Genomic DNA, 25553 nt, shown 5'->3' with positions numbered 1-25553 from the left:
TTCCTAAACTACATGAATAACTGTATTCTACTAAAGATCATAGACAGATATTAAGTTTAAAAAACTGGAAAAAATCCACTCCTTTAAAAACTTAGAAACATTTAACTCTACAATCTGTCAGCTGAACATTTGGCTAAAGGCTCCAACTTTAAAACAGAAAACATCTCCTAAATTAAAACAGCTTTGGGTAAGAATAAAGGTTTCATAAGATTCCTTCTAATGTTCACAACAGCTGGCTTCACAGGTACGCTCACTACATCTGGATAGCTAGACTCAGAACCTGAACACCCGTCGGGTGCTGTAAATCTGACTTCAGTAAATAATAATTAAATAAACATCTTACAGTTGAGGGGAAAATATCCAAACATGTTGGCACGCTTACTTATTGCTAAATAATGAAACCATTATATTTACTTATCAATCCATATTTGATATTTCAATGAATTAATAAAAAATTACACAAAATCTCTGTTTGTCCAACGTACCTTGAATAAATAGGTGCAGGTTCACTTTTCTTTTAAAAAGCCCGTCTGAGTAGTGTTCCTCCAACGTGTAATCTCCAGAGTGATTCTTAGATGCTGTTCCCAGAATGAATGATCCATTAGAGAGGAGTTTAGCATCACCGGCATATTCCTTATTCTGAACGGCTATCTTATTTTTCTTTATTGTTAAGATGATAACTTGGTTGTCTTTCCTCAGCTTTAAGTCAGTGTCTGCTGTGTTTCTCAGATGAAATCTTAATATTTGTCCCACGGCTCCAGAGCACTGCTGAGTTCCAGGCTCTTCAGAGAAAGTGCATTCAATAGAGCCTGAAAACAAAATAAATAAATAAGGCTCTGTGAAAAAATTAATATAACTTTTCTGTGTTATTAGTGTCTTACTTCATGTGGGAAAATATCTAAAACAAACAAGCAGTGTACCTTGAACTAGAGCAGTCTTTGCCAGAGCCATGATGATCAGGTAGATGGACGTCATTCTGTTCTGTTGTGACACATAAAATAAATGTGATTGATGAATTATCAGGTTATCAATATAATAACATAATGAAAGTTAAATTAATTGTTTGATCGAAGTTAAAGTAAAGCTATTTAAATGTAATTAAGCTTTAACACCTTCAGAAAAGGAACATTAAATACATCCTCAGATTAATGAACCTTCACAAAGTTTAAAATCATGTAAAATCCAAATATAACCTTTACCTTCTTTCTTTCACCGCTCTCAGATTCTTTATTGTCACTTGTGCCTTCACAGTCGTGTGATGTCTTCAAAGTTATTTCAGACTGACGGGTGATTTTCCACTCAGGGTGGTCGTTGAAATCTCTTCCTGTGTTGCTGATGTCATTTTTGTGATAAACTCAAGGAAGCAGTTTGTTCAGTTAACAAACTGTAAAGATTCACACCTCCCCAAACAGTTAATGAATTCAATTCACATCATGACGGATTAAATTATTAATTTCCACACTAAGTGCATTCTCAAAGGGTCAACATTTTCTGACCCTTCTTGTCAGTTCTACTGATTTTATTTTTAACATTTATATATAAACAAATTACTTTTCTCTGACATGTTGAACACATACTGAAACGTACTCTGCATCAATGCTTGGCTGTCTTAAAATAAGTTAAGCCTGTGAGGTGAGTTTATCAATATTTGTATTAAATTCAGAGGTCTTTGTTCAAACTGGGGTTTACTGTATCTATGGTAGATATCTGGAGCACATCTAAATGTATGCTTTAAATAATAACTTCATCGTTAAACATTACGTCTTAAGTAAGGGAAAAGTACGGTTAGCAGGTGGTTATGGGAAATAGAATCCAAGGGGACTGAAGGAGACAAGACCCCTCCGCTTCACTAACCACACATTATCCAGCTTATTACCCAGATACTAACTTAAGATACAAACACAGTGTTGTTAATTAAAATATTATTTTATTGATTTAAACTTATTTATCTTTACAGTTTTTTAAAACAGTCCCAGAAGCTAAATGTGTCTGAACTCTTCTCTGTGGATTGATTTGACATGATGTGTGATCAGTTTGTCTCTGATGTTGATCATGTTAGTGAAAGTTAATAACTGTAGTCAAGGGGTTTGACCAATCAGAATCAAGCATCTTACACAACCAGAAGATCAGACATTTTAACAAATTATTATTATTTGTATTTTATGTATGGATTTAAGAATAATTATTTACCTTATTCAAAATAATAATTACCATCTGGAACTTTATCATTTTATTTAAAATAGTTACTCTCTTCTCTGAACACCGAGCTTCAGGAACATATTTTCAGTTAGACCGAGTCACCACAGTTTAATAAAATACATTTCCTTTCACTTTGAGGTACGACTTTAAATTCAGCTACAGATATAACAACACTGGAACCTCCGGATGAACATGACACCCTTTGATTTTCTCTTTTGCTTCTCATTTTAAAAATGAACAGTTACAGGAATAACACACACCTGACCTGCCTTTGTTTGACTTCTGTAACAGTAGTGAATGCATATTGTAAACCTGATGAAGATAAAAAATACTGCAAAGGTCACATGAGGACTCAACAGCTTCCTGTGTCTCATACATTGTATAGAAAATGTTTAATCTTAGAACCATGTGCGATTTGATTCTGAGAAACTGGTGCCCTGCAAAACCCTCTCACAGTCCATCATGTGGTGTTAAAGCCACAGTGTGCACAGGGTTCTGACACCCTCTTCACCACACTGCTCTAAGAGGTTCACCTCAACTCTGCTGTAGCATTAAAGACAGAATAAACAGAGTCTCAAGAACATTCAGGCAAAATAAATCACTTATACCATCAAAATACTTTCAGAGGCTGCAAACAAAGTAAAGAAATAAATGACATATTTCCATCGGCCTTTATAACATGGATCTGATACTGGTAATAAAAAAACTTAGGAATGGTTTTATATTCAAAAGAGCATCTTTATGATAAAACACTAACAGACCTCAGCCCACCTGAAATCTCTTTTATTCTGAGCTCCAGCTTTTACTGTCAATATTGACATATGCAGAAGTTTACGATGTTCAAGGCTTTTTACCTGCTCAGGTCTTCTCACCATCCTGTCTTTGTATCTGTCTCCCTTCTCATGTAGGAGATCATGACCTGCTGCAGCTTACCTTTTAAAGGACATGGAATCCGTCATCAGTGGCTCTGCCCGGCCTGCTCTACAGCCCCCTCTTGTGGTGAGTTCTCATCACATCACACCTTCTTTATCTGGACTCTTGTTCTGTCTGTTTCTGGAGTCTCCTGAATGGTTGCTGTCTCAGGAGGCTGAGGCTGAAAGATTACAGTGTGGGCTGAAAAAACAGGATTCAGAATCACACAAATAAAAAGATGGATATATTTTATACTAATGAATGAATGATCTAGATATTCTCTTCAATACTTTCACTTTTAATATCCCTTCATCCCTCACTTCCATTTTAAGTGAAGACAAAATTCCCAGTTATTTCATTTGAAAAGGAAAGTCTTATGAATAAACACAGCTCAGTGCACTTTATGAAGGCGTCTTTAATTCCCAGAGTTAACATCATAAAGGGACAAAAGATTACACAAAGATATTTTTATGAATTAATTAAATGAAATGACTTCAGTCATAAAAGGACGACACAATCTAACAAACATTTACTTTAATCTGAAGAGAACCAGTAACATCAGAACCTTATCAGACAGTTTAACACACTTCTAATTACACACTTCTATTTGTGCCGGATGCCGGAGCACGACGCATCAATCTCCACAGAGCAGATGGAGCGGGACAGGAAGTCAGGTTTCACCAAAACAAAATGAAAACATCCGGTTAATTTTCAGAATAAAACACTCTGTGTTATCACCAGATCGTATTTCACTTAACTACAACAACAAACCAAAGTCATGATGAGCGGAGCCAGGCCTGGAGTCAACAGGTCAGAGGTTTTCAGAGGACCAGGAAGACAACATGGATGAGGAGAGGAGGAGGAGGAGAATCCTTGATTCAGGGATTACTGAGGGAAAACCTCGGTCACATGACTCCAGCTGTCCGGCGGTCCTGCTCCGTGCTGCGTTCTGAAAACACAACCAGTGAGTGTTGACAGACGAGAGCGCATGGAGCCGGACTGCAGCGGACCGGACATGGATCTGGTGGAAGTCCCGTGTGAGTCCTGTCTGTATAATGGAACTGGATCTTATCATGTCTTGATGTTGGGTCTTTGTTAATAATAGAACATAGGGGGAGAACATTTGTTCTGATTTGGTGCTAAATACATAAAGATTGATTGATTGATTAAGAGTCCTGTTGTGATGGGTGCACCCGGCATCTTTCAGTTTGATGTGAAACTAGTGGTGAGAAACGAACAGCGGAGTGACGTGTGCTACTTTGAGTTGCTGCTTCTGCATTCTGGATCATCTGCAGAGGTTCAAATGTGAGTGCAGGGAGGCCTGCCACGAGGGGATTGCAGGAGTCAAAGCAGGATGTTGAGCTGCTCTGTCAGGTCGTGATCTCCTGGAGAACGTATTCGTTAGAAGCGTCTGCAAAAGAAAATGAGCAAAATGAAAATGTTTTCAACATAGTTGATATCTAATGCTCTGGGAGGACTAAGTTGACATCTCTGTAAGCTTTGACAGATTGTTTTATTCTGCTTAAACGTACGCAAGTTGGGTGATGTACATGACTTCAATAACTTCTCCATCCTCATAAAAGATGCAGAATAATCAAACCACCTGAACTCATCACTGACTTAAAGGGCTCTTAGTAACTTTTGCATTTAGAAAACCAAAAGAAAGACCATAAAAATAATTTCCTCTTACCTTCAGGAACACTGGTGCTCCTTGTTTTCCAATGCACAATGCAGACTGCAAGACACAAAGCCAGCAGAAGTACAGAACCCACACCATGTCTCACTGCCATGTGAAGGAAACCAGGGTGGACGCCTGAAAGTTAAAAACATATCAGTCATCTTTGGATGCTACAAAGATGCACACATTCAATCATCAGACCTCAGAATCCACTGCAAAGACTGAACAAGAGCTGAGACTCAAGTTTGCATTAATCTGTTTGAAGTCACTCGAGGTGAGCCCACACCTTTTCCTCCTGTGCAGCCCTGACACAGATCTGGTGAAGCTGATTTGGCAAAAGTTATTAACACAATTTAAATGAGAACATGTTCTTCCTCATGCAGTGAACATTAACCCTTTGTGTTTTGTTGTTTTGACGTGTAAACTCTCATCTCGTCGTGAGGAGAAGTGGAGGTCCTGTAGATTCAAAGGTGTTATTTAACCCTCCTGTTATTTTGCGGGTCAAATTGACCCTTTTAAAAGTCTATTTTAGGAAATATATGCTTCCAAACCAGATACATGCAGCATACAAATCTGGGCAGCATGTGACAGAAGAGGAGTCGTGTTCATTTATCAACATCACTTCATAATAATAAAAAATAGAAAATTTAAAACAAAATAAACAAAAATCTAAGTCATGTAAAACTATTGTATTTATATTTAGGTCTTTCCAATGTACATTAAAAATAGTTTTAACATTAATTTAAATGATAAACGAGTGAGTTATCCTCATTGATCTGTGAGAATTAAAGGACACTAGTGGACTAAATATTGATTTAAATGGTTAGTCATGGAGTTAAAAATTATGATTAAAATGTTTATTAGGATTTTTTTGGGTTCTGACACTTTTGGATAATTGAATATGTCCCGGGGTCAAATTGACCCAGGAACATTTTTGCTGTTCCAGAGAAACGAACATAACAGGAGGGTTAATCAGTTAACGTGTTGTAAGAGCTGAAAACAGTCCTGGTAGTTTTACTGTAAACTCCTTTACCTTTGCAGCTGTTCAGGTGAATAACTGTTTCCTCCCTGCTGACGTTGTTCCAAACAGAACACTTCAAGTTTCCTGTCAGCTGACCGGGTAAGCTGATGGAGACAAAGTGCAGGTCTTGATCACTTTTTGTCCCCTCCATGTTAGCTGCCCCGGTATACAGGAACTGACTTTGGTCTCTCATCTGCACGAGTTTCACACTGCCCAAAGTAAAAATAAACTCTACTTCCTCTCCTTCAGAGGAGCAGTTGATGCTCATCTGCTCTGCTGATGAACACACCGGAGACACAGCTGGCTTTGACACTGGAGCTGGAAGACAAACACACAGTGATATACCTTGTATTATATATGAATCACATAATGTAACTTAGATAATATGTCATGAAATCATGGATCAAAAGAAACACTTTAAGTTTGATGGTTGGAGCCCTACTCTCAAACAAGCCTGTAGTCGGCACTGTGCCAGTTCAGACTAAAAGTCAGAAAACACAGACTCAAATGAATTAGTTCATGTTCAGAGTTTATTTTAATTTTTATTTAAAATAAATTCTGTTACTAAAAAATGAAATAGTTCACGTTAAATATTGAAAGCTGTCTCTCTGCAGCTGTCTTATCCCTCTGGTTCTTTATTTCATTTTTTATTTGGTTATTTTAATTCAAATCCAAATTAAAAGTAGAAATGTTGAATTCTATAGAACATTTTCCATCAGTGATAACCAAACCATAACAACACAATGTCAACCTGTCCTAACTGCCTGTAGAATTACAACTATTACACCATGTGCAACATTTTATACACTTTTAAAATTCTAATCTTATTTTATCTGTTTTTATTTCTAATTTATTAAACTTTTTTCTGTATTTGTGCTCTGTTATTTTACTCGTGCTGCTATGTCTGTGTTGCTGCAACAACCGAATCCCCCCCCAGGGATCATTAAAGTATTATCTCATCTTATCTTCAGGGTTAGTTAGACGGTTCAAACATTATAAACAATGACTTAAACCTGTATCCTTCAGTAGAGCCTCCTGAGCTTCAGTCCCTGACCCTCAATCATTCACATTTCCTAAACTACATGAATAACTGTATTCTACTAAAGATCATAGACAGATATTAAGTTTAAAAAACAGGAAAAAATGCACTCCTTTAAAAACTTAGAAACATTTAACTCTACAATCTGTCAGCTGAACATTTGGCTAAAGGCTCCAACTTTAAAACAGAAAACATCTCCTAAATTAAAACAGCTTTGGGTAAGAATAAAGGTTTCATAAGATTCCTTCTAATGTTCACAACAGCTGGCTTCACAGGTACGCTCACTACATCTGGATAGCTAGACTCAGAACCTGAACACCCGTCGGGTGCTGTAAATCTGACTTCAGTAAATAATAATTAAATAAACATCTTACAGTTGAGGGGAAAATATCCAAACATGTTGGCAGGCTTACTTATTGCTAAATAATGAAACCATTATATTTACTTATCAATCCATATTTGATATTTCATTGAATTAATAAAAAATTACACAAAATCTCTGTTTGTCCAACGTACCTTGAATAAATATGTGCAGGTTCATTTTTCTTTTTAAAACCCCGTCTGAGTTGTGCTCCTCCAACGTGTAATCTCCAGAGTGATTCTTAGATGCTGTTCCCAGAATGAATGATCCATTAGAGAGGAGTTTAGCACCACCGGCATATTCCTCATTCTGACCGAGTGTCTTATTTTTCTTTATTTTCAAAATGATAACTTGGTTGTCTTTCCTCAGCTTTAAGTCAGTGTCTGCTGTGTTTCTCAGATGAAATCTTAATATTTGTCCCACGGCTCCAGAGCACTGCTGAGTTCCAGGCTCTTCAGAGAAAGTGCATTCAATAGAGCCTGAAAACAAAATAAATAAATAAGGCTCTGTGAAAAAATTAATATAACTTTTCTGTGTTTTTAGTGTCTTACTTCATTTGGGAAAATATCTAAAACAAACAAGCAGTGTACCTTGAACTAGAGCAGTCGTTGCCAGAGCCATGATGATCAGGTAGATGGACGTCATTCTGTTCTGTTGTGACACATAAAATAAATGTGATTGATGAATTATCAGGTTATCAATATAATAACATAATGAAAGATAAATTAATTGTTTGATCAAAGTTAAAGTAAAGCTATTTAAATGTAATTAAGCTTTAACACCTTCAGAAAAGGAACATTAAATACATCCTCAGATTAATGAACCTTCACAAAGTTTAAAATCATGTAAAATCCAAATATAACCTTTACCTTCTTTCTTTCACCGCTCTCAGATTCTTTATTGTCTTTAGTGTCAGAACCCTGTGCAGGCTGTGGCTTTAACACCACACGATGGACTGTGAGAGGGTTTTGCAGGGCGCCAGTTTACTCAGAATCAAATCGCACATGGTTCTAAGATTAAACATTTTGCAGACAATGTGTGAGACACAGGAAGCTGTTGAGTCCTCATGTGACCTTTGTAGTATTTTTTATCTTCATCAGGTTTACAATATGCATTCACTACTGTTACAGAAGTCAAACAAAGGCAGGTCAGGTGTGTGTTATTCCTGTAACTGTTCATTTTTAAAATGAGAAGCAAAGAGAAAATCAAAGGGTGTCATGTTCATCCGGAGGTTCCAGTGTTGTTATATCTGTAGCTGAATTTAAAGTCGTACCTCAAAGTGAAGGAAATATATTTTATTAAACTGTGGTGACTCGGTCTAACTGAAAATATGTTCCTGAAGCTCGGTGTTCAGAGAAGAGAGTAACTATTTTAAATAAAATGATAAAGGGCCGGACGGTATGTTGAAGAACGGTTGAGAACAATCTCAGAGATGGTTCAGTGAGTTTGCAGATGCGGAAGCTGTGAAGCCGAGCGCTGTGTTAAAGGGCGAGGTTGGGTAACAACTCTAAAGCCACTTCCTCGACTTATCATGCAACAAAACAACGAGATGATGAGAAGAGAGCATGCAGGTCCTCTGTCAGTGGAGGAACACCTCTTGAAGACTTCACACCACTGACACGTCGGTAAGTGACGACTGAGAACTAAAGATTTTTAACATTTCAGCTGATATTATATGAAGAAAGGAAGCACAGCAAAGTGTTTCTTTACCTTTTCATGATTTTAAAGTTTGGCCCATGACTTCATGAATTCAATTAATGTTACATTTCAATGAAACTCAATGAAAAGTTAACAACTTAACTTCAGTTTAAAAATCTACCTAGAGTTCAGAAATATTTCAAAAAAAGTGACGAAACATTCAAAATAAATGTAATGTTTTTGTAACGACAGAAACAAAGAATGGAGTCCGTCCTCATGATCATCACGGCTCTGGCAGCAGCCAGCGCGGCACAAGGTAAACCTCAACCTTACAGTGAAACCGTTTATCTTAACCACATTTAGAAATAGAGTTCACATTTCTAAGTGATGCATTTGTTTTGTTTCAGGACCTAATAAATGCAAGTTCCCTGAGTCTACTGCTGCTGCAGCTCAGCAGTGCTCCGGGGCTGAGGGGAGGCTGCTGATTTTTCAACTCACAGATAAAGCAGATTCAACCATGAGGTTAAAGAAAGACGATAAATCTGTTATTACAAGGATTAAAAAACTGAAGATAGAGTTCCAACATAAAGAATATGCCAGTGATGTGTAAGTCTTCCCTAATGGATCCTTCATACTGGGAAGAGCAACAAAGAACCACTCTGGAGATTACATGTTGGAAGAATACACGTCAGGAGGGGTTTTAATAAGAAAAGTGAACCTGCACCTAGAAATTCAAGGTAGGTTGGACAAACAGAGACTTTGTGTATTTTAGAGAGGTGTCTTCTGTAGTGTAAGGATCTTATTTAGTGTTTATTAACTGGACTTTTGATCCAGAACAATATTCAGAATAAGTTGTGCTAACCAATCAGAAGTTCAATATGTGGAGGAGAGGAGAGAAAAACCTCATGATGTTAGAATTGCAAGAATCCTGCACAAGGTTCAACTTCCAAATTAAAAAATATATATATATATATTTATTTATTTATTTATTTTAACAAAAACTAAAAGTTCACAGTTTGTTCGATTTGGTTTAGTATAGATTTTTTTTTTTTTTTAAAGGATTACGATTATTTTTTCTGACCCAGAAAAGCTTTTAGATGTTTGTTCAACAATGCAAACACAAATCCATGGCTGATAAAAGAACAAGTTTAAATGTTCTGTATGTTCATGTTGTGTTTGTCTTCCAGCTCCAGTGTCAAAGCCAGCTGTGTCTCAGGTGTGTTCATCAGCAGAGCAGAGGAGCATCAGCTGCTCCTCTGAAGGAGAGGAAGTAGAGTTTATTTTTACTTTGGACGGTGAGACACTGAAGCATACAAGAGACCAAAGCCAGTCCCTGAACAGCAGTGCACTGGACATGGAGGGTACTAAAACTGAAGAAGACCAACACAATGCCACCATCAGCTTACCCGGTCAGCTGACAGGAAACTTGACGTGTTCTGTTTGGAACAAGGTCAGCAGGGAGGAAACAGTTATTCACCTGAATATCTGCAAAGGTAAATGAGTTTACTCTAAACACTGTTTCTGTTAGATTTTATTCTGATTTTTATTTGTGTGCAAATTTAGAATGACCTCAACAGCCACCACTGAATCTAGTAGTTTGAATATTTCACGACAGCTCAATTCTTTTTCTAAATAGCAACTTTTTGCTTCACTTTCACAGTCCAAACATCTGAGGAGGAAACACCATGTACCTCAGGCAAAATGTTCTTTTAATAACAGCACACTAACTGCAACTGTAGATGTGTCTGCAACTGAAACACCTGAGGGAATACTACAGGTTATATAGGGAAATATTTTGCTGCAGACTTTTGCCAAATCAGCTTCACCAGATCTGTGTCAGGGCTGCACGGGAGGAAAAGGTGTGGGCTCACCTCGAGTGACAGATTAATGCAAACTTGAGTCTCAGCTCTTGTTCAGTCTTTGCAGTGGATTCTGAGGTCTGATGATTGAATGTGTGCATCTTTGTAGCATCCAAAGATGACTGATATGTTTTTAACTTTCAGGCGTCCACCCTGGTTTCCCTGTCATGGCGGTGAGACATGGTGTGGGTTCTGTACTTCTGCTGGCTTTGTGTCTTGCAGTCTGCATTGTGCATTGGAAAACAAGGAGCACCAGTGTTCCAGAAGGTAAGAGGAAATTATTTTTATGGTCTTTCTTTTGGTTTTCTAAATGCAAAAGTTACTAAGAGCCCTTTAAGTCAGTGTTGAGTTCAGGTGGTTTGATTATTCTGCATCTTTTATGAGGATGGAGAAGTTATTGAAGTCATGTGCATCACCCAACTTACGTACGTTAAAGCAGAATAAAACAATCTGTCAAAGCTTACAGAGATGTCAACTTAGTCCTCCCAGAGCATTAGATATCAACTATGTTGAAAACATTTTCATTTTGCTCATTTTCTTTTGCAGACGCTTCTAACGAATACGTTCTCCAGGAGATCACGACCTGACAGAGCAGCTCAACATCCTGCTTTGACTCCTGCAATCCCCTCGTGGCAGGCCTCCCTGCACTCACATTTGAACCTCTGCAGATGATCCAGAATGCAGAAGCAGCAACTCAAAGTAGCACACGTCACTCCGCTGTTCGTTTCTCACCACTAGTTTCACATCAAACTGAAAGATGCCGGGTGCACCCATCACAACAGGACTCTTAATCAATCAATCAATCTTTATGTATTTAGCACCAAATCAGAACAAATGTTCTCCCCCTATGTTCTATTATTAACAAAGACCCAACATCAAGACATGATAAGATCCAGTTCCATTATACAGACAGGACTCACACGGGACTTCCACCAGATCCATGTCCGGTCCGCTGCAGTCCGGCTCCATGCGCTCTCGTCTGTCAACACTCACTGGTTGTGTTTTCAGAACGCAGCACGGAGCAGGACCGCCGGACAGCTGGAGTCATGTGACCGAGGTTTCCCCTTGGTAATCCCTGAATCAAGGATTCTCCTCCTCCTCCTCTCCTCATCCATGTTGTCTTTCTGGTCCTCTGAAAACCTCTGACCTGTTGACTCCAGGCCTGGCTCCGCTCATCATGACTTTGGTTTGTTGTTGTAGTTAAGTGAAATACGATCTGGTGATAACACAGAGTGTTTTATTCTGAAAATTAACCGGATGTTTTCATTTTGTTTTGGTGAAACCTGACTTCCTGTCCCGCTCCATCTGCTCTGTTGAGATTGATGCGTCGTGCTCCGGCATCCGACACAAATAGAAGTCTTGTGTATCTGATCCGGAGGACTCCGACCTGCTGGATCAGAGACACAGACGGAACGCAACGGAGCGGATCCAGTGGAAGTTAACAAATTGACTAGAATAGAAACCCATCAGATCCGGTGCTGTGATGAATGTAACTGGTTATTCAGTGTGTAATTAAAAGTGTGTTAAACTCTCTGATACGGTTCTGATGTTACTGGTTCTCTTCAGATTAAAGTAAATGTTTGTTAGATTGTGTCGTCCTTTTATGACTGAAGTCATTTCATTTAATTGATTTATAAAAATATCTTTGTGTAATCTTTTGTCCCTTTATGATGTTAACTCTGGAAATTAAAGACGACTTCATAAAGTGCACTGAGCTGTGTTTTTTAATAAGACTTTCCTTTTTAAATTAAATAACTGGGAATTTTGTCTTCACTTAAAATGGAAGTGAGGGATGAAGGGATATTAAAAGTGAAAGTATTGAAAATAATATCTAGATCATTCATTCATTAGTATAAAATATATCCATCTTTTTATTTGTGTGATCCTGAATCCTGTTTTTTCAGCCCACACTGTAATCTTTCAGCCTCGGCCTCCTGAGACAGCAACCATTCAGGAGACTCCAGAAACAGACAGAACAAGAGTCCAGATAAAGAAGGTGTGATGTGATGAGAACTCACCACAAGAGGGGGCTGTAGAGCAGGCCGGGCAGAGCCACTGATGGAGGATTCCCAGTCCTTTAAAAAGTAAGCTGCAGCAGGTCATGATCTCCTACATGAGAAGGGAGACAGATACAAAGACAGACTTTAGACTTTAGACTTCATTGTCCCCAGGATGGTGAACTCTGTCCATGGGAGACGACCTGAGCAGGTAAAAAGCCTTGAACATCGTAAAACCTGATTTGTATATATTCACAAGGGCCATGAACCCATAAATTAAACACTGACATGCATGAACTAAGAGTTAAATCAGACATGCAGTATAATAAAAGCAGTGATGATGATTTAGTCTGCAAACATGGAGAACAGTCTCAGGTGAACCAGCAGATGTCACTGTTTGTCTTGTATGTAAGGCAGCAGATTTAACTTGTGCAGCAGCAGAGTGTTTCTGTAATTTTCACTTTAACTTCAGCTCTGCAGACGCCTAAATATTAAAGAGTTATCAAACTGAAATCTGTTAAATCATTTGGTTGAAATGTTTAATAAAGAGGAGAGGAACTGAAGAAAAGAAAGAATAAGGAAAGATTTAACTTTCCATTGAAGCTCCAGTCGTTTATGATCTACTACCTGAGTTAATCTACACTTCACAGAAACTCCTCCCTTTCTTTTTCTGCCTCACGTCTCTCTGGCACACTTCTTTTTCCCTCTCTTTAACTTTATAAAATCTGTTTTTATTTGTTTAAAAGTATAAATGATATCTTCTTTCTCTTCTTTCGCTCACCTTCACCATCTGAAGCAGAGGAACCGTTCACCGACACACAGGTAAGATAAATAATCTCCTCTGAGTCTGTGAAGCTGCACTGATAGAAGTTCTGGTTTTACTCATATGTAATGTCCTGCAGGTCCGACCATGCAGCTCAAAGCTCTCAGCTCTCTGCAGAGTCTCTGTCCTCCTTCTGCTCCTCTACTTCTTCATCATGTACTCACTTGACATTTTGCACTCTGCGTTGCAGCTAGTTTAAGGTAAGTAATCACATCATCATGTCTTTGAGCCGAGTTGTTCCTCCTAAACTTCTGCATATGTCATTACTGACAGTAAAAGCTGGAGCTCAGAATAAAGGAGCTTTCAGGTGGGCTGAGGTCTGTTAGTGTTTTATCATAAAGATGCTCTTTTGAATATAAAACCATTCCAAAGTTTTTTTATTACCAGTATCAGATCCATGTTATAAAGGCCGATGGAAATATGTCATTTATTTCTTTACTTTGTTTGCAGCCTCTGAAAGTATTTTGATGGTATAAGTGATTTATTTTGCCTGAATGTTTTTGAGACTCTGTTTATTCTGTCTTTAATGCTACAGCAGAGTTGAGGTGAACCTCTTTCAGGACTTGAGAGCAGTGTGGCTAAGAAGGTGTCAGAACCCTGTGCAGGCTGTGGCTTTAACACCACATGATGGACTGTGAGAGGGTTTTGCAGGGCGCCAGTTTACTCAGAATCAAATCGCACATGGTTCTAAGATGAAACATTTTCTATACAATGTGTGAGACACAGGAAGCTGTTGAGTCCTCATGTGACCTTTGTAGTATTTTTTATCTTCATCAGGTTTACAATATGCATTCACTACTGTTACAGAAGTCAAACAAAGGCAGGTCAGGTGTGTGTTATTCCTGTAACTGTTCATTTTTAAAATGAGAAGCAAAGGAGAAAATCAAAGGGTGTCATGTTCATCCGGAGGTTCCAGTGTTGTTATATCTGTAGCTGAATTTAAAGTCGTACCTCAAAGTGAAGGAAATGTATTTTATTAAACTGTGGTGACTCGGTCTAACTGAAAATATGTTCCTGAAGCTCGGTGTTCAGAGAAGAGAGTAACTATTTTAAATAAAATGATAAAGTTCCAGATGGTAATTATTATTTTAAATAAGGTTAATAACTATTCTTAAATCCATACATAAAATACAAATAATAATTATTTGTTAAAATGTCTGATCTTCTGGTTGTGTAAGATGCTTGATTCTGATTGGTCAAACCCCTTGACTACAGTTATTAACTTTCACTAACATGATCAACACCAGAGACAAACTGATCACACGTCATGTCAAATCAATCCACAGAGAAGAGTTCAGACACATTTAGCTTCTGGGACTATTTTTAAAAACTGTAAAGATAAATAATTTTAAATCAATAAAATAATATTTTAATTAACATTACTGTGTTTGTATCTTAAGTTAGTATCTGGGTAATAAGCTGGATAACGTGTGGTTAGTGAAGCGGAGGGGTCTTGTCTCCTTCAGTCCCCTTGGATTCTATTTCCCATAACCACCTGCTAACCGTACTTTTCCCTTACTTAAGACGTAATGTTTAACGATGAAGTTATTATTTAAAGCATACATTTAGATGTGCTCCAGATATCTACCATAGATACAGTAAACCCCAGTTTGAACAAAGACCTCTGAATTTAATACAAATATTGATAAACTCACCTCACAGGCTTAACTTATTTTAAGACAGCCAAGCATTGATGCAGAGTACGTTTAAGCATGTGTTCAACATGTCAGAGAAAAGTCATTTGTTTATATATAAATGTTAAAAATAAAATCAGTAGAACTGACAAGAAGGGTCAGAAAGTGTTGACCCTTTGAGAATGCACTTAGTGTGGAAATTAATAATTTAATCCTTCATGATGTGAATTGAATTCATTAACTGTTTGGGGAGGTGTGAATCTTTACAGTTTGTTAACTGAACAAACTGCTTCCTTGAGTTTATCACAAAAATGACATCAGCAACACAGGAAGAGATTTCAACGACCACCCTGAGTGGAAAATCACCCGTCAGTCTGAAATAACTTTGAAGACATCACACGACTGTGAAGGCACAAGTGACAATAAAGAATCTGAGAGCGGTGAAAGAAAGAAGGTAAAGGTTATTTTTGGATTTTACATGATTTTAAACTTTGTGAAGGTTCATTAATCTGAGGATGTATTTAATGTTCCTTTTCTGAAGGTGTTAAAGCTTAATTACATTTAAATAGCTTTACTTTAACTTTGATCAAACAATTAATTTAACTTTCATTATGTTATTATATTGATAACCTGATAATTCATCAATCACATTTATTTTATGTGTCACAACAGAACAGAATGACGTCCATCTACCTGATCATCATGGCTCTGGCAACGACTGCTCTAGTTCAAGGTACGCTTCTTTAAAAAGACGTCGAGGTGTTCAGACAATCATTCTGTAAATTCACCAAATTTAGAAACGCACTTCAAACGTTCAGTTTTACTTTGGCAGCAAAACAAAATACATTGTAATACAAAATGAAGTAAAACACTAAAAACACAGAAAAGTTATTTTTATTTTATTTTGTTTTCAGGCTCTATTGAATGCACTTTCTCTGAAGAGCCTGGAACTCAGCAGTGCTCTGGAGCCGTGGGACAAATATTAAGATTTCATCTGAGAAACACAGCAGACACTGACTTAAAGCTGAGGAAAGACAACCAAGTTATCATCTTAACAATAAAGAAAAATAAGATAGCCGTTCAGAATAAGGAATATGCCGGTGATGCTAAACTCCTCTCTAATGGATCATTCATTCTGGGAACAGCATCTAAGAATCACTCTGGAGATTACACGTTGGAGGAACACAACTCAGACGGGGTTTTAAAAAGTAAAGTGAACCTGCACCTATTTATTCAAGGTACGTTGGACAAACAGAGATTTTGTGTAATTTTTTATTAATTCATTGAAATATCAAATATGGATTGATAAGTAAATATAATGGTTTCATTATTTAGCAATAAGTAAGCGTGCCAACATGTTTGGATATTTTCCCCTCAACTGTAAGATGTTTATTTAATTATTATTTACTGAAGTCAGATTTACAGCACCCGACGGGTGTTCAGGTTCTGAGTCTAGCTATCCAGATGTAGTGAGCGTACCTGTGAAGCCAGCTGTTGTGAACATTAGAAGGAATCTTATGAAACCTTTATTCTTACCCGAAGCTGTTTTAATTTAGGAGATGTTTTCTGTTTTAAAGTTGGAGCCTTTAGCCAAATGTTCAGCTGACAGATTGTAGAGTTAAATGTTTCTAAGTTTTTAAAGGAGTGCATTTTTTTCCAGTTTTTTAAACTTAATATCTGTCTATGATCTTTAGTAGAATACAGTTATTCATGTAGTTTAGGAAATGTGAATGATTGAGGGTCAGGGACTGAAGCTCAGGAGGCTCTACTGAAGGATACAGGTTTAAGTCATTGTTTATAATGTTTGAACCGTCTAACTAACCCTGAAGATAAGATGAGATAATACTTTAATGATCCCTGGGGGGGGGATTCGGTTGTTGTAGCAACACAGACATAGCAGCACGAGTAAAATAACAGAGCACAAATACAGAAAAAAGTTTAATAAATTAGAAATAAAAACAGATAAAATAAGATTAGAATTTAAAAGTGTATAAAATGTTGCACATGGTGTAATAGTTGTAATTCTACAGGCAGTTAGGACAGGTTGACATTGTGTTGTTATGGTTTGGTTATCACTGATGGAAAATGTTCTATAGAATTCAACATTTCTACTTTTAATTTGGATTTGAATTAAAATAACCAAATAAAAAATGAAATAAAGAACCAGAGGGATAAGACAGCTGCAGAGAGACAGCTTTCTATATTTAACGTGAACTATTTCATTTTTTAGTAACAGAATTTATTTTAAATAAAAATTAAAATAAACTCTGAACATGAACTAATTCATTTGAGTCTGTGTTTTCAGACTTTTAGTCTGAACTGGCACAGTGCCGACTACAGGCTTGTTTGAGAGTAGGGCTCCAACCATCAAACTTAAAGTGTTTCTTTTGATCCATGATTTCATGACATATTATCTAAGTTACATTATGTGATTCATATATAATACAAGGTATATCACTGTGTGTTTGTCTTCCAGCTCCAGTCTCAAAGCCAGCTGTGTCTCAGGTGTGTTCATCAGCAGAGCAGATGAGCATCAACTGCTCCTCTGAAGGAGAGGAAGTACAGTTTATTTTTACTTTGGGCAGTGTGAAACTCGTGCAGATGAGAGACCAAAGTCAGTTCCTGTATACCGGGGCAGCAAACATGGAGGTGACAAAAAGTGAACAAGACCTGCACTTTGTCTCCATCAGCTTACCTGGTCAGCTGACAGGAAACTTGAAGTGTTCTGTTTGGAACAACGTCAGCAGGGAGGAAACAGTTATTCACCTGAACAGCTGCAAAGGTAAAGAAGTTTACAGTAAAACTACCAGGACTGTTTTCAGCTCTTACAACACGTTATCTGATTAAATAACACCTTTGAATCTACAGGACCTCCACTTCTCCTCACGACGAGATGAGAGTTTACACGTCAAAACAACAAAACACAAAGGGTTAATGTTCACTGCATGAGGAAGAACATGTTCTCATTTAAATTGTGTTAATAATAGAGAACAGTCAGAGAGACTGCTGCTGTTGATCTATAGAAGATTCAGCTTTAAGAAGACTTCATTTCTTTTCTACATATGAAATTATATTTTACTGAAGTTATTAAATAAAATCAACTTGAATCAAGTTTTCTTTCTTGTTTTTGGCTGAACTGATATCACATGTTCCTCTTTTTAAAGAAGCAAAAAAACATGAAATATTAATAGTAAATATTAATTAATCAAAGCAGTAATAAAAATAGTTTTAGTTATCACACGTTTAATTCAAACTGTTGAAGTTTGACCTGTTTTCTGAAGACCTGAAAGAAGACAGAAACATTTGACGTACTTGTCCACAGCTTTGTTAATGTCTGTTTGTTTGTTTGTTTGTTTGTTTGTTTGTTTGTTTGTTTGTTTGTTTGTTTGTTTGTTTGTTTGTTTGTTTGTTTGTCTGTTTGTTTGTTTGTTTGTTTGTTTGTTTCAGATCTTCAATCATCCCCCCCTCTTGTGGCAGTCACAGTAACTGCTGTGGTCTTCTTCCTCGTGGCTCTCGGCTTAGGTTTCATCATTCTCCGTAACAAACAGACATCCACGGCTGCTGATGAAGGTGAGTCTAAGATACCATGAGAGGCACTTTGTAGAGACTGTTTTAAATAAAAAGAAGACATGAAGTCCTCTTGGTTCATTGAATACAAACGTTTCTCATCTCTCTGTAGTTGTTTCAGGTGACCGGGAAGAGGAAATCACCTATTCGAGTGTCAGGGTGACACAAGGAAGACGGACAGCTGAACCCCGCTCCCATCAGAGTTCTAGATAGTCTATTAATTATGTAATAAGAGATTATTCTCTTTTACCCTTTAGGTAAAAAAAGAAAACAGGAAATGATCTAATATTGAGGATAAATGGCTTTTGTGACGGTTTGTTGTTGTAGTTAAGTGAAATACGATCTGGTGATAACACAGAGTGTTTTATTCTGAAAATTAACCGGATGTTTTCATTTTGTTTTGATGAAACCTGACTTCCTGTCCCGCTCCATCTGCTCTGTTGAGATTGATGCGTCGTGCTCCGGCATCCGGCACAAATAGAAGTCTTGTGTATCTGATCCGGAGGACTCCGACCTGCTGGATCAGAGACGCAGCTGGAACGCAACGGAGTGGATCCAGTGGAAGTTAACACATTGACTAGAATAGAAACCGATCAGATCCGGTGCTGAGACGGATCGGAGACAGATCTGGTGGAATTTGGCCATAACTGGTTATTCAGTGTGTAATTAAAAGTGTGTTAAACTGTCTGATAAGGTTCTGATGTTACTGATTGTGTCGTTCTTTCATGACCGAAGTCATTTCATTTAATTGATTCATAAAAATATCTTTGTGTTATCTTTTGTCCCTTTATGATGTTAACTCTGGGAATAAAAGACGCCTTCATAAAGTGCACTGAGCTGTGTTTTTTAATAAGACTTTCCTTTTCAAATTAAATAACTGGGAATTTTGTCTTCACTTAAAATGGAAGTGAGGGATGAAGGGATATTAAAAGTGCAAGTATTGAAAAGGATATCTAGATCATTCATTGATTAGTGCAGGCTCTTAATTTCAAGGGCAACATTAAAAGAAAGAGTATTAATTATAGAAATGATGATAATAAAATATATTTTTTTTTTTATTTGTGTGATCCTGAATCCTGTTTTTTCAGCCCACATTGTAATCTTTCAGCCTCGGCCTCCTGAGACAGCAACCATTCAGGAGACTCCAGAAACAGACAGAACAAGAGTCCAAATAAAGAAGGTGTGATGTGAAGAGAACTCACCACAAGAGGGGGCTGTAGAGCAGGCCGGGCAGAGCCACTGATGACGGATTCCATGTCCTTTAAAAAGTAAGCTGCAGCAGGTCATGATCTCCTACATGAGAAGGGAGACAGATACAAAGACAGACTTTAGACTTTAGACTTCATTGTCCCCAGGATGGTGAACTCTGTCCATGGGAGACGACCTGAGCAGGTAAAAAGCCTTGAACATCGTAAAACCTGATGTGTATATATTCACAAGGTCCATGAACGCACCCATAAATTAAACACTGACATGCATGAACTAAGAGTTAAATCAGACATGCAGTATAATAAAAGCAGTGATGATGATTTAGTCTGCAAACATGGAGAACAGTCTCAGGTGAACCACCAGATGTCACTGTTTGTCTTGTATGTAAGGCAGCAGATTTAACTCGAGCAGCAGCTGAGAGTGTTTCTGTAATTTTCACTTTAACTTCAGCTCTGCAGACGCCTAAATATTAAAGAGTTATCAAACTGAAATCTGTTAAATCATTTGGTTGAAATGTTTTATAAAGAGGAGAGGAACTGAAGAAAAGAAAGAATAAGGAAAGATTTAACTTTCCATTGAGGCTCCAGTCGTTTATGATCTACTACCTGAGTTAATCTACACTTCACAGAAACTCCTCCCTTTCTTTTTCTGCCTCACGTCTCTCTGGTACACTTCTTTTTCCCTCTCTTTAACTTTATAAAATCTGTTTTTATTTGTTTAAAAGTATAAATGATATCTTCTTTCTCTTCTTTTGCTCACCTTCACCATCTGAAGCAGAGGAATCGTTCACCAACACACAGGTAAGATAAATAATCTCCTCTGAGTCTGTGAAGCTGCACTGATAGAAGTTCTAGTTTTACTCATATGTAATGTCCTGCAGGTCCGACCATGCAGCTCAAAGCGGTGGTATCAGCTCTCTGCAGAGTCCCTCTCCTCCTTCTGCTCCTCTACTTCTTCGTGTGCTCACTTGACATCTTAAGCTCTGCCTTTCAGCTAGCTGGAGGTAAGCATTCCTCACAGGGTTGAATGTAGGTAGCAGCGTCATATCTAGTGCTCTACACGATGCTAAGCCTGAAAGCGGTCGGGGTCTTTGGCTCTCTGTTCCAGGCAGGGTAGCGGGAGATATCTTTCAGGAAAACGCTCTTCTGTCGAACCCTGTGGCCGGGCTGGTGGTGGGAATACTGGTGACGGTGTTAGTTCAGAGTTCCTCCACCTCCACCTCCATCATCGTCAGCCTCGTCTCCTCTGGCTGTGAGTTCAAGTTTCAACAGTTTTTTTTAATATAAATAAGTTACATGTAATTAACTTTAATGTGCGCACCGATAAATAATCTAATGAAACCTATATAAACCTGTTGTTAAATATATCATTATCATATTATAAACCTGTTATTATATATTATTAATATTTTATAAAGCTGCTATTACACATATCTTAATTATATTATACACCTGTTATTATATATATTATAATTATATCATAAATGTAGTATTCCATATTATTATTATTATTATATAATGAACTTGTTATTACATCATTATTATTGTTATTATTATTATTATTATATCATTATCATAAAACTGTTATTTTATATATTCTTATTATATACAAACCTGCTATTACAATAGTATTATTATATTATAAACATTTTATAATACATATAATTTATTACAACTTTTATCATATATATCATTTTATTTTAAACCTAATTTATATATGATCATGTAATTATAAACCTGTTATATATATTATTATTACTATATTATCAATCTGTTATTATCATATTATCATTATATAATAAATGTGTTATTACAAATATTATTTACACTATAATCCTGTAATTATATATTATTAATATTTTATAAACCTTTATTATATTATTATTATGATATAATACACCTGTTATTATATATATTATAACATTATAAACCTGTAATTATATATATTATTATTATTATATTATAAACCTGTTATTATATTTAATATTATATATAATAAACCTGTTTTAAATGTTATTTCTGCACAGTGCTGGATGTTCAGTCAGCTATTCCTATAATAATGGGCTCTAACATCGGGACATCCGTCACCAACACCATCGTTGCTTTAATGCAGGCTGGAGAGAGGGACGAGTTTGAAAGGTAGAGCTGTGATCAATATTTGCAGTGTATACATGATTTGATGAAAATATACTAATCATCAATCTAACATATACTCATGGGTTGTTGTGTTTACTTCAGGGCGTTTGCTGGAGCGACAGTCCACGACTGTTTTAACTGGCTGTCTGTTTTGGTGCTTCTCCCTCTGGAGGCTGTGAGCGGGCTGCTGAGGCGAACGTCACAAGCTGTCGTCGAAACGCTTCAATTCAGCACCGGAGAGGAAGCTCCTGAACTCCTCAAAGTCCTCACAGAGCCTCTCACAAACATGATTATCCAGGTGCTGTGTCCACTAGTTTCCATAAGAATATTAAACATATTAAGTTTTACTTTTTAAAGCGTTACTTTATTCTCTCTGTGCAGCTGGATCGCTCGGTCATCACAGCCATCGCTACAGGAGACCAGAGTGTGAGGAACCAGAGTCTGGTGAAGCAATGGTGTCAAACCACGACCACGAAGGCCCCGGTACCAAACACTAAAGTTAAATTACTGCACATTTCTGTGTCTCTTACTCTGTGACACAACTTTTGTTTGGATGTTTGTCTCTACCTGTTTATCATCGCTAACAGGACAATGAGACCACCTGGGGAACACACAACCTTTCAGATCACACACAGAAATGTAGGATATGTTATCTTAAGTCACCTTTGATCAATATTTATTTTCTTTCCTAGGTGTATTTAAAATCACGACATCTAACTTCCGAATCAATCATTCACACACATACGGAACAAAGTGATCACATAGATTGATGTTTGCTGCAGCTTCTTGCCTCCTCACGCTAACAGTCTTGTCCTCTATATTTCATCTCTGTCTCTGCCCAGGTCGGCACCTTTTTGTGGGCTGCTCTCTGTCGGACCTTGCCATTGGTCTGATCCTGCTGTGTTGCTCTCTGTTGGTGCTGTGCAGCTGTCTGATACTGCTGGTTAAACTGCTCAACTCCCTCCTGAAGGGCCAAGTGGCCAATGCGATCAATAAAGTTGTTAATACAGGTACTAATATGCTTTGACTTGATCTGAACTTGAACACCGACAGGGACTGGAGAAAGTACGTCTCTAAAAACCTCTCGTCTTCTGCACGGTCTCGTTTCTGTGCTCTGTAGATTTCCCCTTCCCGTTCACCTGGCTGGCAGGTTACCTCGCTCTGCTGGTCGGCGCAGGCATGACCTTTTTGGTTCAGAGCAGTTCTGTCTTCACTTCTGCCATCACTCCTCTCATAGGTATTACACACACACTCACACACACCCACATACATAGTAAGCATCACTTGATTCTGATGCCGGAATCTGCACCGATATCTTCACTCTTGAATATAAGCTCCAAAAAGAGCTTCTCGCCACATTCTCCTCTGAGAATAAATGACCACAGGAGTGTTTTTATAGTTACATCCCCCTCAGGTTAGCTCAGTGCAGCATTAACAGGAGTCAGAGAGTTACAGATTAAACACGCTGGTTTAAAATCCTCTGAGTGTGACAGATTAGATCATTTTCAGATTCATCCTGGCGTTTAAAAAAAGTGTCAGAATTATTTTGCCAATACAGGAAACTTCTGAAAAAGTAGTTTTAAAATATTTTCAAATGTTTGTTCTTCAGTTTGATTTTAGTATGTTTTAGTTTTTTAGTTTTTTTTTTTAGTTGTATTTTTGGGGCTTTTTTGCCTTTATTGATAAGACAGCTGAAGAGAGACAGACACATGCAGGAAATGGTCGAGGAGTCGAACCAGGGACCTCTGTGATGAGGACTATAGCCTCTATACGTGGGGCGCTAAGACCAGTAGGCCACCAGCACCCCTATGTTTTAGTATTTAACATAATATCATGGATATATATTATAAGTTTAATGTGTTGTGTAAAACTTTAAGAAGCTTTTGGGTTAAAGTTTGTTTCTTGACTTCTACTCTGTGTAAAACCTTGATAGAAGGTTTGGCAGAGTTTTAGGTTTCAAGCCAAAATAGTATTATATAAAATACAATTATTGGAATACGTTCACACATCTAAGTTTGTTTTTTTTTATGATTAATTGATAATTGATTGCTAAAATTTCCAAAGGTAGATCACGGAGCATACTTTAAATTGACATCCCTACTTCAAACGCCACTCCAGTCTGTCGTCATCAAACAAGGTTGAGCTCGACGACGTGAATGGGGAAGCCGGTGATGCTAAAGGGGGCGGAGCTAACTTCCTAAAACAACCGAATGAATCGCTGGAGTTCCGATTTTTCAAATCTCCAAATTTGCACGAATAAATCACGACATTCGAGACGCCCCACAAGAACTCTTTCAACTCATGCATCCATCGAGTGGTTTTCAAATACTTGTTTAATTGAATGAATTCTTAAATTTTTGTTTTTGTTCCTCATTTAATGAACCGTCAGGGATCGGTGTGATCAGTATCGAAAGGGCCTACCCTCTCACCCTGGGCTCAAACCTTGGAACCACTACAACAGCAACACTGGCAGCCTTAGCGAGTCCCGGAGATAAGCTAGCTGCTGCCACACAGGTACCTCCCCCTGGAGTCCAACCTCTTCATGTTTATGCACCTGTATCTGTAGTTTCTTCCTTCTCTCACCTAAAGCTGAAATGATTGTTCCTCACCTCCTCGTTCTCCTGTCTCAGGTCGCTTTGTGTCATTTCTTCTTTAACCTCCTCGGTATCCTGCTGTGGTTCCCCATACCAGCCACCCGCCTCCCCATACATATGGCCCGCGCTCTCGGCAAACAAACTGCCAGGTACGCTCATCACTGTCTCTTTTTTTAAAGGACTATTTCAGTAAAAACACAACTTCTACTAACTAAACTGACTCACGTGTGCACAGGTATCGCTGGTTTGCCGTGCTGTACCTCCTCCTCTGCTTCCTGCTGTTCCCCTCCCTCGTGTTCGTGCTCTCCATGGCGGGGTGGAAGGTGATGACCGGCGTTGGTGTTCCAGTCATTGCTGTGATTTTGTTCTGTGCAGCGGTAAACATGATGCAGGCACACAGACCTGAGTGGTTGCCGCACGGTCTGCAGAGCTGGACTTTTCTTCCCGTGTGGTTGACGTCTCTGCAGCCGCTTGATGATGTCATCACCAGGGTGACCCTGTGGTGCAGGCGGGGAGGAGGTCAGAATACCTTTACCAATATAAGTATGCCAAATGATGATTCCTCACCTTGTGGTCACTGTTCATAAGTAACTTACCATGTGCTGGGTGTTTTGTTCACAGGTCGGCGCTGCAAAGGAAACGACGGAGCAGTAACGTCCCTGGAGGACTCGGGCGTGATCCCTGAGAGAGGATTCAGAGAGAAGAGGAGGCAGAGAGGGGAAGATGAGGGGATGAATGAAAGGCAGAAACACAGAGGAGCGGACAAACCTGGATGCTGTGGTCTGCAGTATATAGAAGAAAACGACAAATGTGACTTTGCTTCAGTGTGCTCCTTAAATAGAGACTTCAACCAGCAGGGGGCTCCACTGAGCAGCACTCAACTGTAA

The 25553-nt window shown here is 38.0% G+C and overlaps 3 protein-coding genes and 1 long non-coding RNA gene across 4 annotated transcripts in view; 3 read left to right on the top strand and 1 right to left on the bottom strand.

Annotated features, from left to right (window-relative positions):
- The window catches only part of LOC117812456, a 26792-nt gene extending 7689 nt beyond the window's left edge, over positions 1-19103 (top strand). The window contains exons 4-10 of the mRNA XM_034683198.1: positions 3108-3198; positions 15461-15615; positions 15834-15894; positions 16076-16399; positions 17638-17943; positions 18609-18731; positions 18841-19103. Coding sequence (XP_034539089.1) covers positions 3108-3198; positions 15461-15615; positions 15834-15894; positions 16076-16399; positions 17638-17943; positions 18609-18731; positions 18841-18941 — 1161 coding nt within the window. The 3' untranslated portion in view covers positions 18942-19103. The remainder of the gene's footprint in view (positions 1-3107; positions 3199-15460; positions 15616-15833; positions 15895-16075; positions 16400-17637; positions 17944-18608; positions 18732-18840) is intronic.
- LOC117812457 overlaps positions 1-25038 on the bottom strand; it is a 27292-nt gene extending 2254 nt beyond the window's left edge. The window contains exons 1-6 of the mRNA XM_034683199.1: positions 24892-25038; positions 19931-20021; positions 12726-12816; positions 1200-1354; positions 921-981; positions 486-809 (exon numbers count right to left, since the gene is read on the bottom strand). Of these exons, the coding sequence (XP_034539090.1) occupies positions 486-809; positions 921-981; positions 1200-1354; positions 12726-12816; positions 19931-19984 (685 nt within the window). The 5' untranslated portion in view covers positions 19985-20021; positions 24892-25038. The remainder of the gene's footprint in view (positions 1-485; positions 810-920; positions 982-1199; positions 1355-12725; positions 12817-19930; positions 20022-24891) is intronic.
- Positions 8778-9423, top strand: LOC117812462. The gene is made up of 3 exons (XR_004631224.1): positions 8778-8835; positions 9101-9164; positions 9256-9423. It is a non-coding gene; the product is annotated as an uncharacterized LOC117812462 (long non-coding RNA).
- LOC117812646 (sodium-dependent phosphate transport protein 2A-like) lies at positions 20826-25553 on the top strand. Its single transcript, XM_034683547.1, is given in 11 exon segments — positions 20826-20940; positions 21045-21188; positions 21964-22075; positions 22175-22370; positions 22454-22619; positions 22915-23082; positions 23193-23309; positions 24462-24586; positions 24703-24815; positions 24902-25185; positions 25288-25553. Coding segments are annotated over 11 exon segments (1806 nt in total).

Source organism: Notolabrus celidotus, chromosome 5 (assembly GCF_009762535.1).
Source record: "Notolabrus celidotus isolate fNotCel1 chromosome 5, fNotCel1.pri, whole genome shotgun sequence".
NCBI lineage: Eukaryota > Metazoa > Chordata > Actinopteri > Labriformes > Labridae > Notolabrus > Notolabrus celidotus.
Note: the sequence above shows the minus strand (reverse complement) of the source record. Positions and strands in the feature narration are given on the sequence as shown.